This window comes from Mauremys reevesii, linkage group 9, assembly GCF_016161935.1.
Source record: "Mauremys reevesii isolate NIE-2019 linkage group 9, ASM1616193v1, whole genome shotgun sequence".
Lineage (NCBI taxonomy): Eukaryota > Metazoa > Chordata > Testudines > Geoemydidae > Mauremys > Mauremys reevesii.
The window spans coordinates 61,901,304-61,916,931 of NC_052631.1; the positions used below are offsets into that span (position 1 = coordinate 61,901,304).

The 15,628-nt window shown below is 48.4% G+C and overlaps 1 protein-coding gene across 8 annotated transcripts in view; it reads left to right on the forward strand.

The window, feature by feature from the left end:
• The window catches only part of ENOX2 (ecto-NOX disulfide-thiol exchanger 2), a 168,081-nt gene that overhangs the window by 79,546 nt on the left and 72,907 nt on the right, over positions 1 to 15,628 (forward strand). For 7 of the 8 annotated variants that reach the window (XR_005584688.1, XR_005584689.1, XM_039488634.1 and 4 more), the window contains 2 exons: positions 3,428 to 3,634; positions 13,963 to 14,196. The exons of the other annotated variant lie outside the window; for it this stretch is intronic. Coding sequence is in view for 5 of the 7 variants with exons in the window: in XM_039488634.1 (XP_039344568.1) it covers positions 3,428 to 3,634; positions 13,963 to 14,196 (441 nt within the window). In the remaining 2 variants the exon portion in view is untranslated. The remainder of the gene's footprint in view (positions 1 to 3,427; positions 3,635 to 13,962; positions 14,197 to 15,628) is intronic. 8 annotated transcript variants of the gene reach the window in all.

Genomic DNA, 15,628 nt, shown 5'->3' on the forward strand with positions numbered 1-15,628 from the left:
TTGTGGCTGATCTGGTTAGGTCCTGTGATGGTGTTGCTGGTGTAGATATGTGGGCAGAGTTGGCATTGAGGTTTGTTGCATGGATTGGTTCCTGAGCTAGAGTTACTATGGTGCGGTGTGCAGTTGCTGGTGAGAATATGTTTCAGGTTGGCAGGTTGTCTGTGGGCGAGGACTGGTCTGCCACCCAAGGCCTGTGAAAGTGTGGGATCATTGTCCAGGATGGGTTGTAGATCCCTGATGATGCGTTGTAGGGGTTTTAGCTGGGGACTGTATGTGATGGCCTGTGGAGTCCTGTTGGTTTCTGTCTTGGGTTTGTCTTCCAGTAGGAGGCTTCTGGGTACACGTCTGGCTCTGTTGATCTGTTTCCTTATTTCCTCGTGTGGGTACTGTAGTCTTGAGAATGCTTGGTGGAGATTTTCTAGGTGTTGGTCTCTGTCTGCGGGGTTAGAGCAGATACGGTTGTAAATCTCCACCAAGCATTCTCAAGACTACAGTACCCACACGAGGAAATAAGGAAACAGATCAACAGAGCCAGACGTGTACCCAGAAGCCTCCTACTGGAAGACAAACCCAAGAAAGAAACCAACAGGACTCCACTGGCCATCACATACAGTCCCCAGCTAAAACCCCTACAACGCATCATCAGGGATCTACAACCCATCCTGGACAATGATCCCACACTTTCACAGGCCTTGGGTGGCAGACCAGTCCTCGCCCACAGACAACCTGCCAACCTGAAACATATTCTCACCAGCAACTGCACACCGCACCATAGTAACTCTAGCTCAGGAACCAATCCATGCAACAAACCTCGATGCCAACTCTGCCCACATATCTACACCAGCAACACCATCACAGGACCTAACCAGATCAGCCACAACATCACCGGTTCATTCACCTGCACTTCCACCAATGTAATATTTGCCATCATATGCCAGCAATGCCCCTCTGCTATGTACATTGGCCAAACTGGACAGTCTCTAAGGAAAAGGATAAATGGACACAAATCAGACATTAGGAATGGCAATATACAAAAACCTGTAGGAGAACACTTCAACCTCCCTGGCCACACTATAGCAGATCTTAAGGTGGCCATCCTACAGCAAAAAAACTTTAGGACCAGACTTCAAAGAGAAACTGCTGAGCTCCAGTTCATCTGCAAATTTGACACCATCAGCTCAGGACTAAACAAAGACTGTGAATGGCTTGCCAATTACAGAACCAGTTTCTCCTCCCTTGGTTTTCACACTTCAACTGCTAGAACAGGGCCTCATCCTCCCTGATTGATCTGACCTCGTTATCTCTAGCTTGCTTCTTGCTTGCTTATATATACCTGCCCCAGGAAATTTCCACCACTTGCATCCGAAGAAGATATGGGGGTAGACATTACGGTATCTGAGGTAGAAGCCAAACTTGAACAGCTAAACGGAAGTAAATCGGGGGGCCCGGACAATCTTCATCCTAGAATATTAAGGGAATTGGCGAGTGAAATTGCAGGCCCGTTAGCGATGATTTTTAATAAATCTCTAAACTCGGGGGTTGTACCGTTTGACTGGAGATTAGCTAATATAGTTCCTATATTCAAGAAGGGGAAAAAAAGTGACCCGGGTAACTATAGGCCTGTTAGTTTAACATCTGTAGTATGCAAAGTCATGGAAAAAATTTTAAAGGAGAGAGTGGTTACGGACCTTGAGGCCGATGGCAACTGGGACAAATTACAGCATGGATTTACGAAAGGTAGATCGTGCCAAACCAACCTGATCTCCTTCTTTGAGAAAGTAACAGATTTTAGACAAGGGAAATGCGGTGGATCTAATATATCTTGATTTCAGTAAGGCGTTTGATACGGTACCGCATGAGGAATTACTGGTTAAATTGGAAAAGATGGGGATCGAAATGAAAATCCAGAGGTGGATAAGGAGCTGGTTAAAGGGGAGACTGCAGAGGGTCATATTGAAGGGGGAACTGTCGGGTTGGAGGGGGGTTACCAGTGGAGTTCCTCAAGGTTCGGTTTTGGGTCCGATTTTATTCAATCTATTTATCGCTGACCTGGGAACCAAGAGTAGGAGTGGGCTGATAAAGTTTGCGGATGACACCAAGTTGGGAGGTATTGCAAATTCGGAAAAGGATCGGGATATCCTCCAGGGAGATTTGGATGACCTTGTAAACTGGAGTATTAGTAACAGGATGAAATTCAATAGTGAGAAGTGTAAGGTTATGCATTTAGGGATGACTAACAAGAACTTTAGTTATAAGCTGGGGACGCACCAGTTGGAAGTAACAGAGGAGGAGAAGGACCTAGGAGTCCTGGTTGATCGTAGGATGACTATGAGTAGGCAATGTGATGTGGCCGTTAAAAAAGCTAATGCGGTCTTGGGATGCATTAGGCGAGGTATTTCTAGTAGGGATAAGGAGGTGCTAGTCCCGTTATATAAGGCGTTGGTGAGACCTCATTTGGAGTATTGTGTGCAGTTTTGGTCTCCCATGTTTAAGAAGGATGAATTCAAACTGGAACGGGTAAAAAGAAGGGCCACTAGAATGATCCGAGGAATGGAAAGCCTGTCGTATGAAAGGAGACTTGAGGAGCTCGGTTTGTTTTCTTTAACCAAAAGAAGGATAAGAGGAGATATGATTGCACTCTTTAAATATATCAGAGGGATAAATACCAGGGAAGGAGAAGAATTATTTCAGCTCAGTGCTAATGTGGACACGAGGACAAACGGATATAAATTGTCAGTCAGGAAATTTAGGCTTGAAATTAGACGAAGGTTTCTAACCATCAGAGGAGTGCAATTCTGGAACAGCCTACCAAAGGAAACAGTGGGGGCGAAGGACCTCCATGACTTTAAGATTAAGCTAGATAAGTTTATGGAGGGGATGGTATGATAGGATAACTGGCTTAGTCAATAGGTCAATAAAGTGCCACACTGGTAATTAGTACAATGGGTCAATGATAGGATATTGTTAGCCTTTTTCCAGAGGGTCTGGCTGGAGAGTCTTGCCCGCATGCTCGGGGTTCAGCTGACCGCCATATTTGGGGTCGGGAAGGAATTTTCCTCCAGGGTAGATTGGCAGTGGCCCTGGAGGTTTTTCGCCTTCCTCCGAAGCATGGGGCAGGGGTCGCTTGCTTAAGGAGTGGGTGGATCGGCTTATGTGGCCTGCATCTTGCAGGAGGTCAGACTAGATGATCATAATGGTCCCTTCTGATCTTGAATTCTATGATTCTATGATTCTATGAAGTGGGTATTCACCCACGAAAGCTCATGCTGCAAAACGTCTGTTAGTCTATAAGGTGCCACAGGATTCTTTGCTGCTTTCACATGTTCAAAGAAAGTGATGGTTGGCTCTGAGGACTGATAGGTGGATATGTGGAGCACTTGGAGAGCAACCGTCTAACCTACAGTATTTTACCCCTTGCTATGTGCAGATCTTCCTCCTCCTGCAACAAGAGAGAGGCCCCCAGGGTGCAAGACGGTGTTTGTAGGCGGACTACCAGAAAACGGGACTGAGCAGATCATTGTGGAGGTTTTTGAGCAGTGTGGAGAGATCATAGCTATTCGGAAGAGTAAAAAGAACTTCTGCCACATCCGCTTTGCTGAGGAATTCATGGTGGACAAGGCGCTCTATCTCTCTGGTAGGCATGCCTTTGCTTCGAATGATGGTTTTGGAAACTGGGACAGAGAAATAGCTGTTTCTGTGTAGTTATATGTGACATGCTCTGTTTGTTATTGCTATCTGAAGAGGCGTTTCCTCTTGTTCCCTGTGGTTACTTCTTTCACTGCTGTGGGGTTTAGCATCCTCATGCTGGTTTAAATATCTGAAAGTGCCTGCTGGTGTCTTGTTCCCCACAAAACTCTGCAAAGTATCAGGATGAAGTGAGGTATAGGCAGAAAATTCCTCCTGCGGTCCTGTGCATTAATGTCCCACTGGGTCTGTTCCAGCAGACTCCCCAAAAGATAAATAAGGGCCATTTAGAATCATAGAATATTAGGGTTGGAAGAGACCTCAGGAGGTCAGCTAGTCCAATCCGCTGCTCAAAGCAGGACCAACACCAACTAAATTTGAACATTTAAACAGTAACACTTCAACATTTCAGGTATTGGAGCCTTTAGACGGGGCCCTTAGGTTTCATCATCTTTCCAATAATACACAGAGCTCCAGCAGCACAGAGCATTCCTCCTCTGACACACTGATCCTCTGGAGCAGTGGTTCTTCTTCGAGTGCTGTCCCTGTGGGTTGTCCACTCTAGGTGACTGTGCGTCCCGGCGCTGTTGATCGGAGATTTTTGGTAGCAGTGCCTGGTTGGGGCGCATGCACTCAGATGGTATCTCCCGTCTAGTTGGAATCTTCCTGAGTGCGTGCACCCCACATCCTCCTCAGTTCCTTCTCAACCGTCCTCGGCTGAAGATGGGACTCGGGGCAGTGCTGCCTTTTCTTCCCTGGTCTCTATAGGAAACAGTAACAAAGAACATAGAAATAATTATTAATTACTTCCCAGTTGTTTCCCTTCCTTTAGTATAGTTAGTTACTTAGTTTAAAAAACAAAACAAAACAAAACAAAAACCCTCAAGCTTGTCTCCTGTTGAGACACTCTCCTCGGCCATCTCTAATTCATAATGCCAGGAGCTTCAGGATTCAAAAGATGCATCTCCTGTCAGGACTCCATGCCACGGTCAGATGGGCACTCACACTGTGTGAAGTGCCTTGGGGACACCCACATCCCCGCGAAATGTCTCCATTGCGCAAGTCTCAAGTCAAGAGCTCTTCGTGACAGGGATCTGCGGCTCAAAATCATCATGATGGAAAAATCCCTGCAGCCGCTGTCGGAGACGGGAAAGGTTAAACCCGCTCCCACACACTCCCCAGCCAGATCGGAACCGGTGGGGAGCGTTGCTTGTGCTGGTGCGTTGCTTCACCCTCCCTGGAGCGGAGGCAAGAAGCACAACAGTCTCACAGAAGAGACTCTAACAAGGGTAGGGGGTCTCCCGCGAGATCCCTACCCTCTGTGCTGACAGCACCAAAGGCAGCTGCCTCAACCACGGCTCTGACAGAGCACAGAGGCAGGGACCCGACCTCCCGCGCCGGGAAGGTCCTTGTGGATCCGGTCCCCTCAGCACCGCAAACAGCCGCGGCGCGGACACCTCGCTCTTTCTCGGCACCGCAAACGGCCACAGCACCGGCACCGTGCTCCTCCTTGGCACCGACAACAGCCGTGGTGCCAACAGCGCGCTCAGCCGCAACAGCGAAAACGGCCGTGGTGCCGACAGCGTGCTCAGTCTTGGCGCTGAAAACGGCCACGGTCCCGACAGCGCTCTCTGCCTTATCAGCGAAAACAGCTGCGGTGCCGACAGCGCACTCAGCCTCGGCACCGAGAATGTCGGCACCGAGCCAGTCTTCTACCCGTGCACCAGCAGCAGACCCCCTGCAGGGCACCTTTAAGCAGAATGCAGCAATACTCTCATTCTCACTTTCTCCTACTAATGAGCTAGAGCAGAGAGAAGGTTCAGCCCAGCCCAGGGAGCAGGAGCAACAGTTTCTCACTCAAAGTGACCTTTCAGTGCCACCCAAGCCTCACTCTCCGCTCCTAGATACACAGGACTCATTTCTTGAACCGCCGCTCTCTCCACCTGAACTGGCTTTCACTGACGGTAAACTTGATTTACAGCAGCAAGCAGAGTTCTCCCCTCCTGCTTCTCCTCCACAGGTGCCTCTACCACCTCAGGTCATGGCTGAAGGTCAACAACCTCAGTTTCCCTACTTTGCTCCCCCGTGGGCGGCACCTGGGTTCTCCTACCCTATGTCTTGGCCTCAGTGGTACCCGTGGCAACATCCTCCTACCAGTCATCCTCCTCCTGTGCCTCAGTCTCTTGCTCCATCCACTTCTAGGGTGCCTGAGCCCCCTCCTGAGACTGGGAGCTGCGCACCATATCCTGACTCACCGACCCCTAACTCTCCACTAGCCTCGGATGAAGCCCTCCTCCCTTCACCTCCACAGGCCATGGACGACTGCAAACAATTTCAAGAACTTTTTAGGAGAGTGGCACTCAGTCAAGATATCCCCTTAGAAGAGGTTCAGGAGACGCAACACAAACTTCTCAGAATCCTTCAACCGTCTGCGCCCTCAAAAATCGCGCTCCCTATAAACGAAGCACTCATGGAGCCAGCTGACACTCTCTGGCAAACCCCAGCTTCTTTAGTACCAACTTGCAAGAAGGCTGTACGTAAATACTATGTTCCTGCAAAGGACGCAGACTTCCTATTTTCTCATCCACCACTGAACTCTCTTGTCATGGATGCAGTTGCACAGAGGATGAAACAGTCACAATATCGACCCACCCCGCAAGACAAGGACCTTGATGTCCTGGGCCGCAAGGTTTATACATCCTCTACACTACAATTCAGAATTGCAAACTATTCTGCTCTCCTCGCCAGTTATGATTTTGATAATTACAATAAACTTTTCGAATTTGTCTCCTACATTCCAGAGGATAGAAGAGCAGACTTCAAATCAATCCTGACTGAGCGACAACTGATTTCCAGAATGGCCCTACAGGCATCTTTAGACACAGTGGACACAGCAGCCCGTACCACTGCAACTGCTGTGGTTATGTGCACAGCATAACCATGAGATCCTCATGGCTCTCCGCGTCCGGCATTCCTAAAGAACTCCAGACCAAAGTGGAGGATCTCCCCCTGGATAAGGACAAACTCTTCTCCAAAAAAACTGATGAACTCCTCCACACCATGAAAGATTCTAGAGCGACACTGCGCACCCTGGGCATTCACCCATCTCTTCCCAGGAGACAACGATACCAACCTCACCAAAGACCACGCACACATCAGTACTATTGTCCTCAACCCAGACCATATGACACAACTAGGAATCATACTAGACCCCCCCAAGCGCAGACAAAATCAAAACCAAGCCACCACCTTCCGTCCATCGGGCAATAAACAACAGTTTTGAAACGTTGGTCGGGGGCCTGCACGACCACCCCTTGATTCCACCGCTTAATTGCCCATTTGGCCACCGCCTCCAGAATTTCCAACATGCCTGGCAGCGGATTACACAGGACCGCTGGGTCCTAGAAATAGTTCAGGCCGGTTACTCCATCCCTTTTATATCCTACCCTCCTAAGCTTCCCCCTTCCCTGTCCCTCTTCAGGGACCCTTCTCACGAGCAATTACTTTGCACAGAAGTGGCACATCTTCTGCAACTAGGCGCAGTGGAACCTGTGCTGACGCAACACCAAGGGACAGGTTTCTACTCCCATTACTTTCTAACGCAGAAAAAGACTGGAGGATGGAGGCCTAAACTAGACCTACGCCGACTGAAAAAATTTGTGAGGATACAAAGATTCAAGATGGTCACACTGGGCACAATAATACCTGCATTGGATCAAGGGGACTGGTTCACAGCCCTCGACCTACAGGATGCTTACTTTTATATATCAATTCATCCAGCTCACAGACGCTTCCTACGATTCACAATCAGTCACGACCATTTTCAATACAGAGTTCTTCCTTTTGGACTCTCCACAGCTCCAAGAGTCTTTTCCAAGACTCTAGCCGTGGTTGTGGCTCACCTCCGCAAACACAGGGTCACACTGTTCCCCTACCTGGACGATTGCCTCATCAAGGGCGACTCCTATGGCGAGACACTTCAAGCTACGCGTTTCGCCATCTCCCTCTTTCACAGCCTAGGCCTCCAAATAAACATCCAAAAATCCACCTTGACACCTACTCAACAGATCGAGTTCATCGGAGCTCATCTTGACTCAACCCAGAGCAGGGCCTCGCTCCCATACAACAGATTCCTCGCTATCACGCTCTCTACCCGTCCCAGGATGCTCTCTACTCGTCCCAGAATCTGCCTAAAGTTCCGTGGTCACATGGCAGCCACCACCTTCGTGGTTCAACACGCCAGGCTACACATGAGATGTCTCCAGGGCTGGCTTAACTCCAGTTTCAAACCCAACAGACACACCTTAGGGATGCTGCTAACTCCTCCTCCCAATGTTATAGCTTCCCTACAGTGGTGGACAAGTCCAGAAAACCTCTGCACAGGGGTTTCCTTCCAGCAACGGTCCCCAATGCTCATGCTCACCACGGACGCTTCCCTGATCGGTTGGGGAGCGCATCTAGGGGGACACAGGGCACAAGGCCGGTGGTCTGCATTAGAGATGCAGCTACACATAAATCTCTTAGAGCTCAGAGCAGTGAGGAGCGCATGCCTTCACTTTCTTCCCCTCATAAAGAACAAATATCTGCGGGTCTTAACAGACAACATAGCATGTATGTACTACATAAACAGACAAGGGGGAGCCCGATCACATTCCCTTTGCATGGAAGCCATTCGACTATGGAATTCGTGCATACGACATCGAATACAAATCATCGCTTCCTACCTACCAGGCTGCCACAACACTAGTGCCGATGCACTCAGCAGGCACTTCTCGACAGAACACGAATGGGAACTGCACCCCGCAATACTCCAACAGCTCTTCTCCCGCTGGGGCACCCCGTCAATAGATCTCTTTGCCATGACCCAAAACCGAAAATGCTCCAGGGCGGTACTCGGGACTGCATCCCTAGGAGATGCATTCCTCATCCCATGGAACAACTACCTCCTGTACGCCTTCCCACCAATCCCTCTATTACACAGGGTTCTTCGGAAGATCGCGGACGACAAGGCCAGGTCATCCTTATTGCCCCGGCTTGGCCAAGACAGACGTGGTATCCCTACCTTCTCCACATGTCCTCCTGTCACCCATGGGCTCTCCCCAACAGGCCAGACCTCCTTTACCAGGGCAACGGACGAGTTCTTCACCCCCAGCTCCAAAAGCTCCACCTCACAGCCTGGTTCCTTCATGGTTCCAAACCCATGAACTAGCCTGTTCCGAGCAAGTCCAATATGTCCTCCTGCACAGTAGGAAAGACTCCACTCGTAAAACCTACCTGCAGAAGTGGAAGCGTTTCGCTCTCTGGTGCTCACATAATCACTTAGCACCCAATAACGTGACCCTCCCTAACATTCTAGACTACCTCCTGAAACTAAAACAGGACGGACTTTTGCTCAGCTCCATCAAAGTGCACCTGGCAGCGCTTACCACCTCCCATGACCTATTAGATGGGTACTCACTCTTTACCCACCCCACCATTAAACGCTTTCTCACGGGCTTGCAAAATCTCTACCCTGAAATTCACCCAACAGTGGCTACATGGAATCTTAACCTCGTTCTTCATGCTCTCATGAAACCTCCATTTGAGCCCTTGGCTACTTCCTCTCATCTCCATATGTCCATGAAGGTGGCTATCTTAGTTGCCATAACATCAGCAAGGAGAGTTGGTGAAATGAGTGCCCTGATGGCCCACCCTCCCTACACAATCTTCTCCAAAGACAAAGTCATTTTGAGACCACATCCTAAATTTCTTCCTAAGGTGGTATCGACCTTCCACCTCAACCAACCTATATATTTACCTACTTTCTATCCCAAACCTCAGAAAACTCCGCAAGAGTCAACCCTGCATACTCTCGACGTCAGGCGAGCAATTGCCTTTTATTTAGACAGGACTAAACCATTTCGCAAGTCTCCACGACTCTTTGTTTCCATTGCCGAAAGATCGAAAGGTACGGCTATCTCTAAACAACGTCTATCCAAGTGGATCTCTGACTGCATCAGATCCTGTTACCGTACGAAAAATCTTCAACCGCCCGAAGGCATTAGAACTCATTCCACTCGAGCCATGTCGACATCCATTGCCTTCCTACACAACGTTCCCATTCCTGACATCTGCAAAGCGGCTACATGGTCATCTGAACACACGTTTGCAAAACACTATGCTCTCACGCAAGACACCACGGCAGACACAATAGTAGGCCATACAGTACTATCTACAGTACTCACTGCCACATCTCCAAAGTCCCACCAACCATAGTGGGTACTGCTATACATTCACCTAGAGTGGAGCACCCACAGGGACAGCACTCGAAGAAGAAGAGAAAGTTACTCACCTTGCAGTAACTGAGGTTCTTCGAGATGTGTGTCCCTGTGGGTGCTCCACTCCCTGCCCTCCTCCCCTCTACTTTGGAGTACTGGTATGATTCTCCACGGTAGAGAAGGAACTGAGGATGGTGTGGGGCGCACGCACTCAGGAAGATTCCAACTAGACGGGAGATACCATCTGAGTGCGTGCGCCCCAACCAGGCACTGCTACCGAAAATCTCTGATCAACAGTGCTGGGACGCACCGTCACCTAGAGTGGAGCACCCACAGGGACACACATCTCAAAGAACCTCAGTTACTGCAAGGTGAGTAACTTTCTCTTCTCAACCTGTGCCCCAATCAGCACACACTGCAGCCCTGTGACATCCTCAGGGCCATACAGGTAGTATATATATTGTGTGGATGCGACCCATGTAACACACAGAGAACTGCATATGTGGCCCACAGGTAAATAGGTTGAGAACCACTGGTCTGGAGACATCTTCCCTGCCCCCTTTGTTTTTTTTTTGTGATCCACACATCTCTTTTAGTCATGAAGGTAGCTTTCCTGATGTCAAGAGTCACTGAAGAGTTCTCCTTTACCTGCTGGACTCCATCTGAAGAGGTTTCTCTCCTTACCATTCCCAGGCTTTATCATTAGGAATTACCAAGTGCCCTTTGAATGTATTGCATCTGCAGACCTGCATCACTAGGATTCACACAGTCTGATGCACCAGACTCAGAGCCATCTCCAAAGCAGTGACTCCTAGCAGTGATGAGTGTGTGCTCTGAACTGATTGTGCATGGGCATAAAAGGGGGAACCAGACAGAAAATAACTCAGCTACATTCCAGTGCTTGTAGGCTGCAGGAGCTGACCTCCATCAGACCGTTATTTGTTTTCTGCTTTTCCCTTGTTTTATTGGGTAATGTTTAACACTAGGTGCTTGGTCGTTTCTCAACTCACTGCATGAGAGTGGGTGCACATAGTTATAGGTAGAGTAGATGTGTAGAAAGCTTTCCTCTGAGGATAAGTGGTGGTGCTGGGGGCTTTGTGCAGGGCCCTAAGGCCTCAGCACTTCTAGGGCACCAGCCTCTTTTCAGTTGAGACTAACACCAAGTTGTTGTTTTTCAAGTAATGCTGGCTCTGCAAGGCTTAAAATTCCCCTCACAGACTGCTGTGCAGGATGCTTGAAATGCCTTGGAGCGTGTCTCCAGCAAGAGCTCTGCGTCACACAGCGCTCCCAAACTATGCCTATTCGGCATTTTTTTTGCTGTCCGTTACTTGTGTGAGGCACAGCTGCACATGAAACACTTGTGAGCTCTCCTGCCTGACCTTCATTTTGCCATATTCCAGAAAAAAATAAGGTGGCTCCTTGTCCCTAATCAAAATTCCTTCCTAAAATAGTTTTGGATTTTCCTTTGAGGCGTTCATGGACAGAGGACTGTTCTCTTGGGATGGACTTCATCTGAATAGGGCAGGAAAAACACTTCTAGGGTGGAGGCTGGCACAACTGATTAAGAGGGCTTTAAACTAGGAATTTGGGGGAGATGGTTGGGAGATGTACAGGTAATCTCCATGCTGGATTTTGACATTGAGAGGGAAGAAAATAAAGTAAGAAAGGATACAGTCATGAGTAGGAGAATGGACATAAGGAGGAAGGGTAGTGTAGATACCAGTCTAATAGGAGATACTGGCAGTAGAATGTCAATGCCTAATCGGGAAAAAAGCCACACAGCAAAAATTAAGATGCTCATACGCTAATGCAAGGAGCCTAGGTAATAAAATGTAGGAACTAGAGCTACTGGTGCAGGAAGTGAAATCAGATATTATAGGGATAACAGAAACATGGTGGAATAGTAGTCATGACTGGAGTACAGGTATTGAAGGGTATGTGTTTCCTAAGACATACATAAAGGCAAAGGTGGTGGAGTAGCATTGTATATCAATGATGAGGTAGACTGTAAAGAAATAAGAAGTGATGGGATAGATAAGACAGAGTCTGTCTGGGCAAAAATCACATTGGGGAAGAAAGCTACTAGAGCCTCCCCTGAGATAGTGCTTGGGGTGTGCTACAGACCGCCGGGATCTGATTTGGAGATGGATAGAGACCTCTTTAATGTTTTAAATGAAGTAAATACTAATGGGAATTGCGTGATCATGGGAGACTTTAACTTCCTAGATATAGACTGGAGGACAAGTGTTAGTAATAATAATAGGGCTCAGTTTTTCATGGATGCGATAGCTGATGGATTCCTTCACCAAGTAGTTGCTGAACCAACAAGAGGCGTTGCCATTTTAGATTTTATTTTGGTGACTAGTGAGGACCTCATAGAAGAAATGATTGTAGGGGACAACCTTGGTTCGAGTGATCATGAGCTAATTCAGTTCAAACTAAATGGAAGGATAAACAAAAATAGATCTGTGACTAGGGTTTTTGATTTCAAAAGGGCTAACTTTAAAGAATTAAGGAAATTAGTTAGGGAAGTGGATTGGACTGAAGAACTTGTGGATCTAAAGGTGGAGGAGGCCTGGAATTACTTCAAGTCAAAGTTGCAGAAACGATCAGAAGCCTGCATCCCAAGAAAGGGGAAAAAATTCATAGGCAGGAGTTGTAGACCAAGCTGGATGAGCAAGCATCTCAGAGAGGTGATTAAGAAAAAGTAGAAAGCCTACAAGAAATGGAAGATGGGAGTGATCAGCAAGGAAAGCTACCTTATTGAGGTCAGAACATGTAGCGATAAAGTGAGAAAGGCCAAAAACCATGTAGAGTTTTCCCTTGCAAAGGGAATTAAAACCAATAGTAAAAGGTTTTATAGCCATATAAATAAGAAGAAACAAAGAAAGAAGAAGTGGGACTGCTAAACACTGAGGATGGAGTGGAGGTTAAGGATAATCTAGGCATGGCCCAATATCTAAACAAATACTTTGCCTCAGTCTTTAATGAGGCTAATGAGGAGCTTAGGGATAATGGTAGGATGACAAATCGGAATGAGGATATGGAGGTAGATATTACCACATCCGAGGTGGAAGCCAACCTCAAACAGTTTAGTGGGACTAAATTGGGGGGCCCAGATAATCTTCATCCAAGAATATTAAAGGAACTGGTACATGAAATTGCAAGCCCATTAGCAAGAATTTTTAATGAATCTGTAAACTCAGAGGTTGTACCATATGACTGGAGAATCGCTAACATAGTTCCTATTTTTTAAGAAAGGGAAAAAATTTGATCTGGGAACTACAGGTCTGTTAGTTTGACATCTGTAGTATGCAAGGTCTTGGAAAAAATTTTGAAGGAGAAAGTAATCAAGGACATTGAGGTCAAAGGTAATTGGGACTGCCCCCCACCTTCCCATCCAACCCCTCCTCTCATTCCTGTCTGCCCCCCTCCCGAACCCCTGCCCCCATTCAACCCCGCTGTTTCCGGTCCTCTGACCATCCCAACCCCTATCCACACCCCTGCTCCCTGCCCCCTTACCGCTCGGCTGGAGCACTGGTGGCTGGCGGCGCTACAGCCGCGCTGCCCGGCTGGAGCCAGCCACACCACCACGCAGCACAGAGCACTGGGTCAGGCCAGGCTCTGCAGCTGTGCTGCCCCAGAAGCTTGCAGCCCCGCTGCCCAGAACATTGTGCCGGCAGTGGAGCGAGCTGAGGCTGCGGGGGAACAGCACAGGAGGGGCCGGGGGTAGCCTCCCGGGCCAGGAGCTCAAAGGCTGGGCAGGAGGGTCCTGCAGGCCGGATGTGGCCCACGGGCCATAGTTTTCCCACCTCTGCCCTAGTTGCTGTCTCTGTTTCTCTCTGGCAGGAGAGGATCCATGTGCACTATACCCTACACTATAATCACTATTACTGGTTGATTGGGTAGCTTTGTGGAACCAACAGGCAGTCTCTGTAGATCTGTATGAGCTAGAGGCACAATCACCATATGGGTTAGTTATTATACAAGCTGTCTTTGAATTTTTTGTTGTGACGATTAGGTTATCGCATCAGGCTAGGCTCCAGCACTGACAAAAAGGATACCGGACGCCTCCATGTGGACTTTGCTCAAGCTCGGGATGATCTGTATGAGTGGGAGTGTAAACAGCGGATGCTGGCACGAGAGGAGCGCCATCGCAGAAGAATGGAGGAGGAGAGATTCTGTCCTCCTTCTCCACCCCCTGTTGTCCACTACTCTGACCACGAGTGCAGCATTGTTGCTGAAAAGCTGAAAGGTATGTAGTGCTGAAGACTGGTTGTTTTTCATAGCAAATACTAAGAAATGAAACACACTCAGATTTCAGTGGCTTCCTTTACTAGACTGAATAATACCACCACCTGGTACCCTGTAATGGGGTGTTTACCCCTCACAAGGCAGGACTGATAAAGTAGAATAATTAGCCTAATAGGCTGCACCTGGTGAAGAGCCAAGGATTGGAAGAATTGACTGAAGATGGACTCCAGCTGGGGAGGAACAGGAGGGCTGGTATAAAACCAGGAAGTTGGCAGCAGAAAAGGGCTGCAAGAGAAATAGTCTGCAGTTACTCCCTGAGAGAAGGGAGCTGTGTTTGGGTCTACGGTGCCAGGTAGCCTGCAGTTACTGTCTGGGAGGAGAGAGTTTGGGCTGGTAAACATGAGGGGGAGGAGCCAGAAGTAGAGATGAGAAGTAGGAAGATGTAGGAAGGAGTTCAGGGGAAGAGCAATATGGTCAGGGAGTGATCAGGCCACCGTTGCTAGTGATAATTTGGTCCCCTACTAGCCACTGGAGGAGTGGCACAGTCAGGGCAGTGAAGGGGAGCCTGCCGTTTTGTATAGCGGGGCTTTTGCGTTATGGGGTCCTTGTATTCCCCTGTCTTGATGACTGGCTCCTAGTGGTGCAATCCAGAGATGAAATTTGGATCTCGACCTCCATGTTGCTCAGACTCCTTTCCTTCCTAGAAGTCAGAGTTTGTCGAAAAATCAACTTTGGTTCCTGCACAGTCCTGAGTCTTCAGAGAGGCCTCCATCAATTCAGTTTCAGCATGAGCTTACCTACAAAAGGACAGATTCCAGACTCTGCAAGAACTCATGACCCAAGTAGTCAACAGTCCATCTGTCCCACTCAGAAGTTGCCTATCCCTCCTTGGCCACATGGCAGCCTGCATGTATGCAGCCACCTTCGCTTGCCTCCACCTCTGTTGCCTCCAGATGTGTCTTCAGAGAGTTTACTTGCCCATGCAGCACACCAGGGACCTTATGCTGACAGTCCCCCCTCGAGGTGCTCTCTTCCCTCCTGTGCTGGATGGACCGTCACATATCTGTGTGAGGATTCCCTTCCTCCCAGGACAGGATGATCATCACACACACATCCCTCTTAGTATGGGGAACACACATGGGAGACCACATGATGCAAGGCACATGAGCCCCTGAGGAATACTGGATGTATATCAACATCCTGGAACTCTGGGCAATATAGAGAGCATGTCAAACTTTTCTCCCATTCACCCACTCCCATCATGTTCTCATCATGTCAGACAACACTTCCACCGTTTATTACATCAACAAACAAGGGGACACAAAATCAACTGCTCTGTGTGTGGAGGTAGTCAGTCTATAGGATTAGTGCATTGCCCACAAGATCCTGCTTTTGGCAGCCTGTCTTCTGGAGACTCAGAACATGATTGTGGA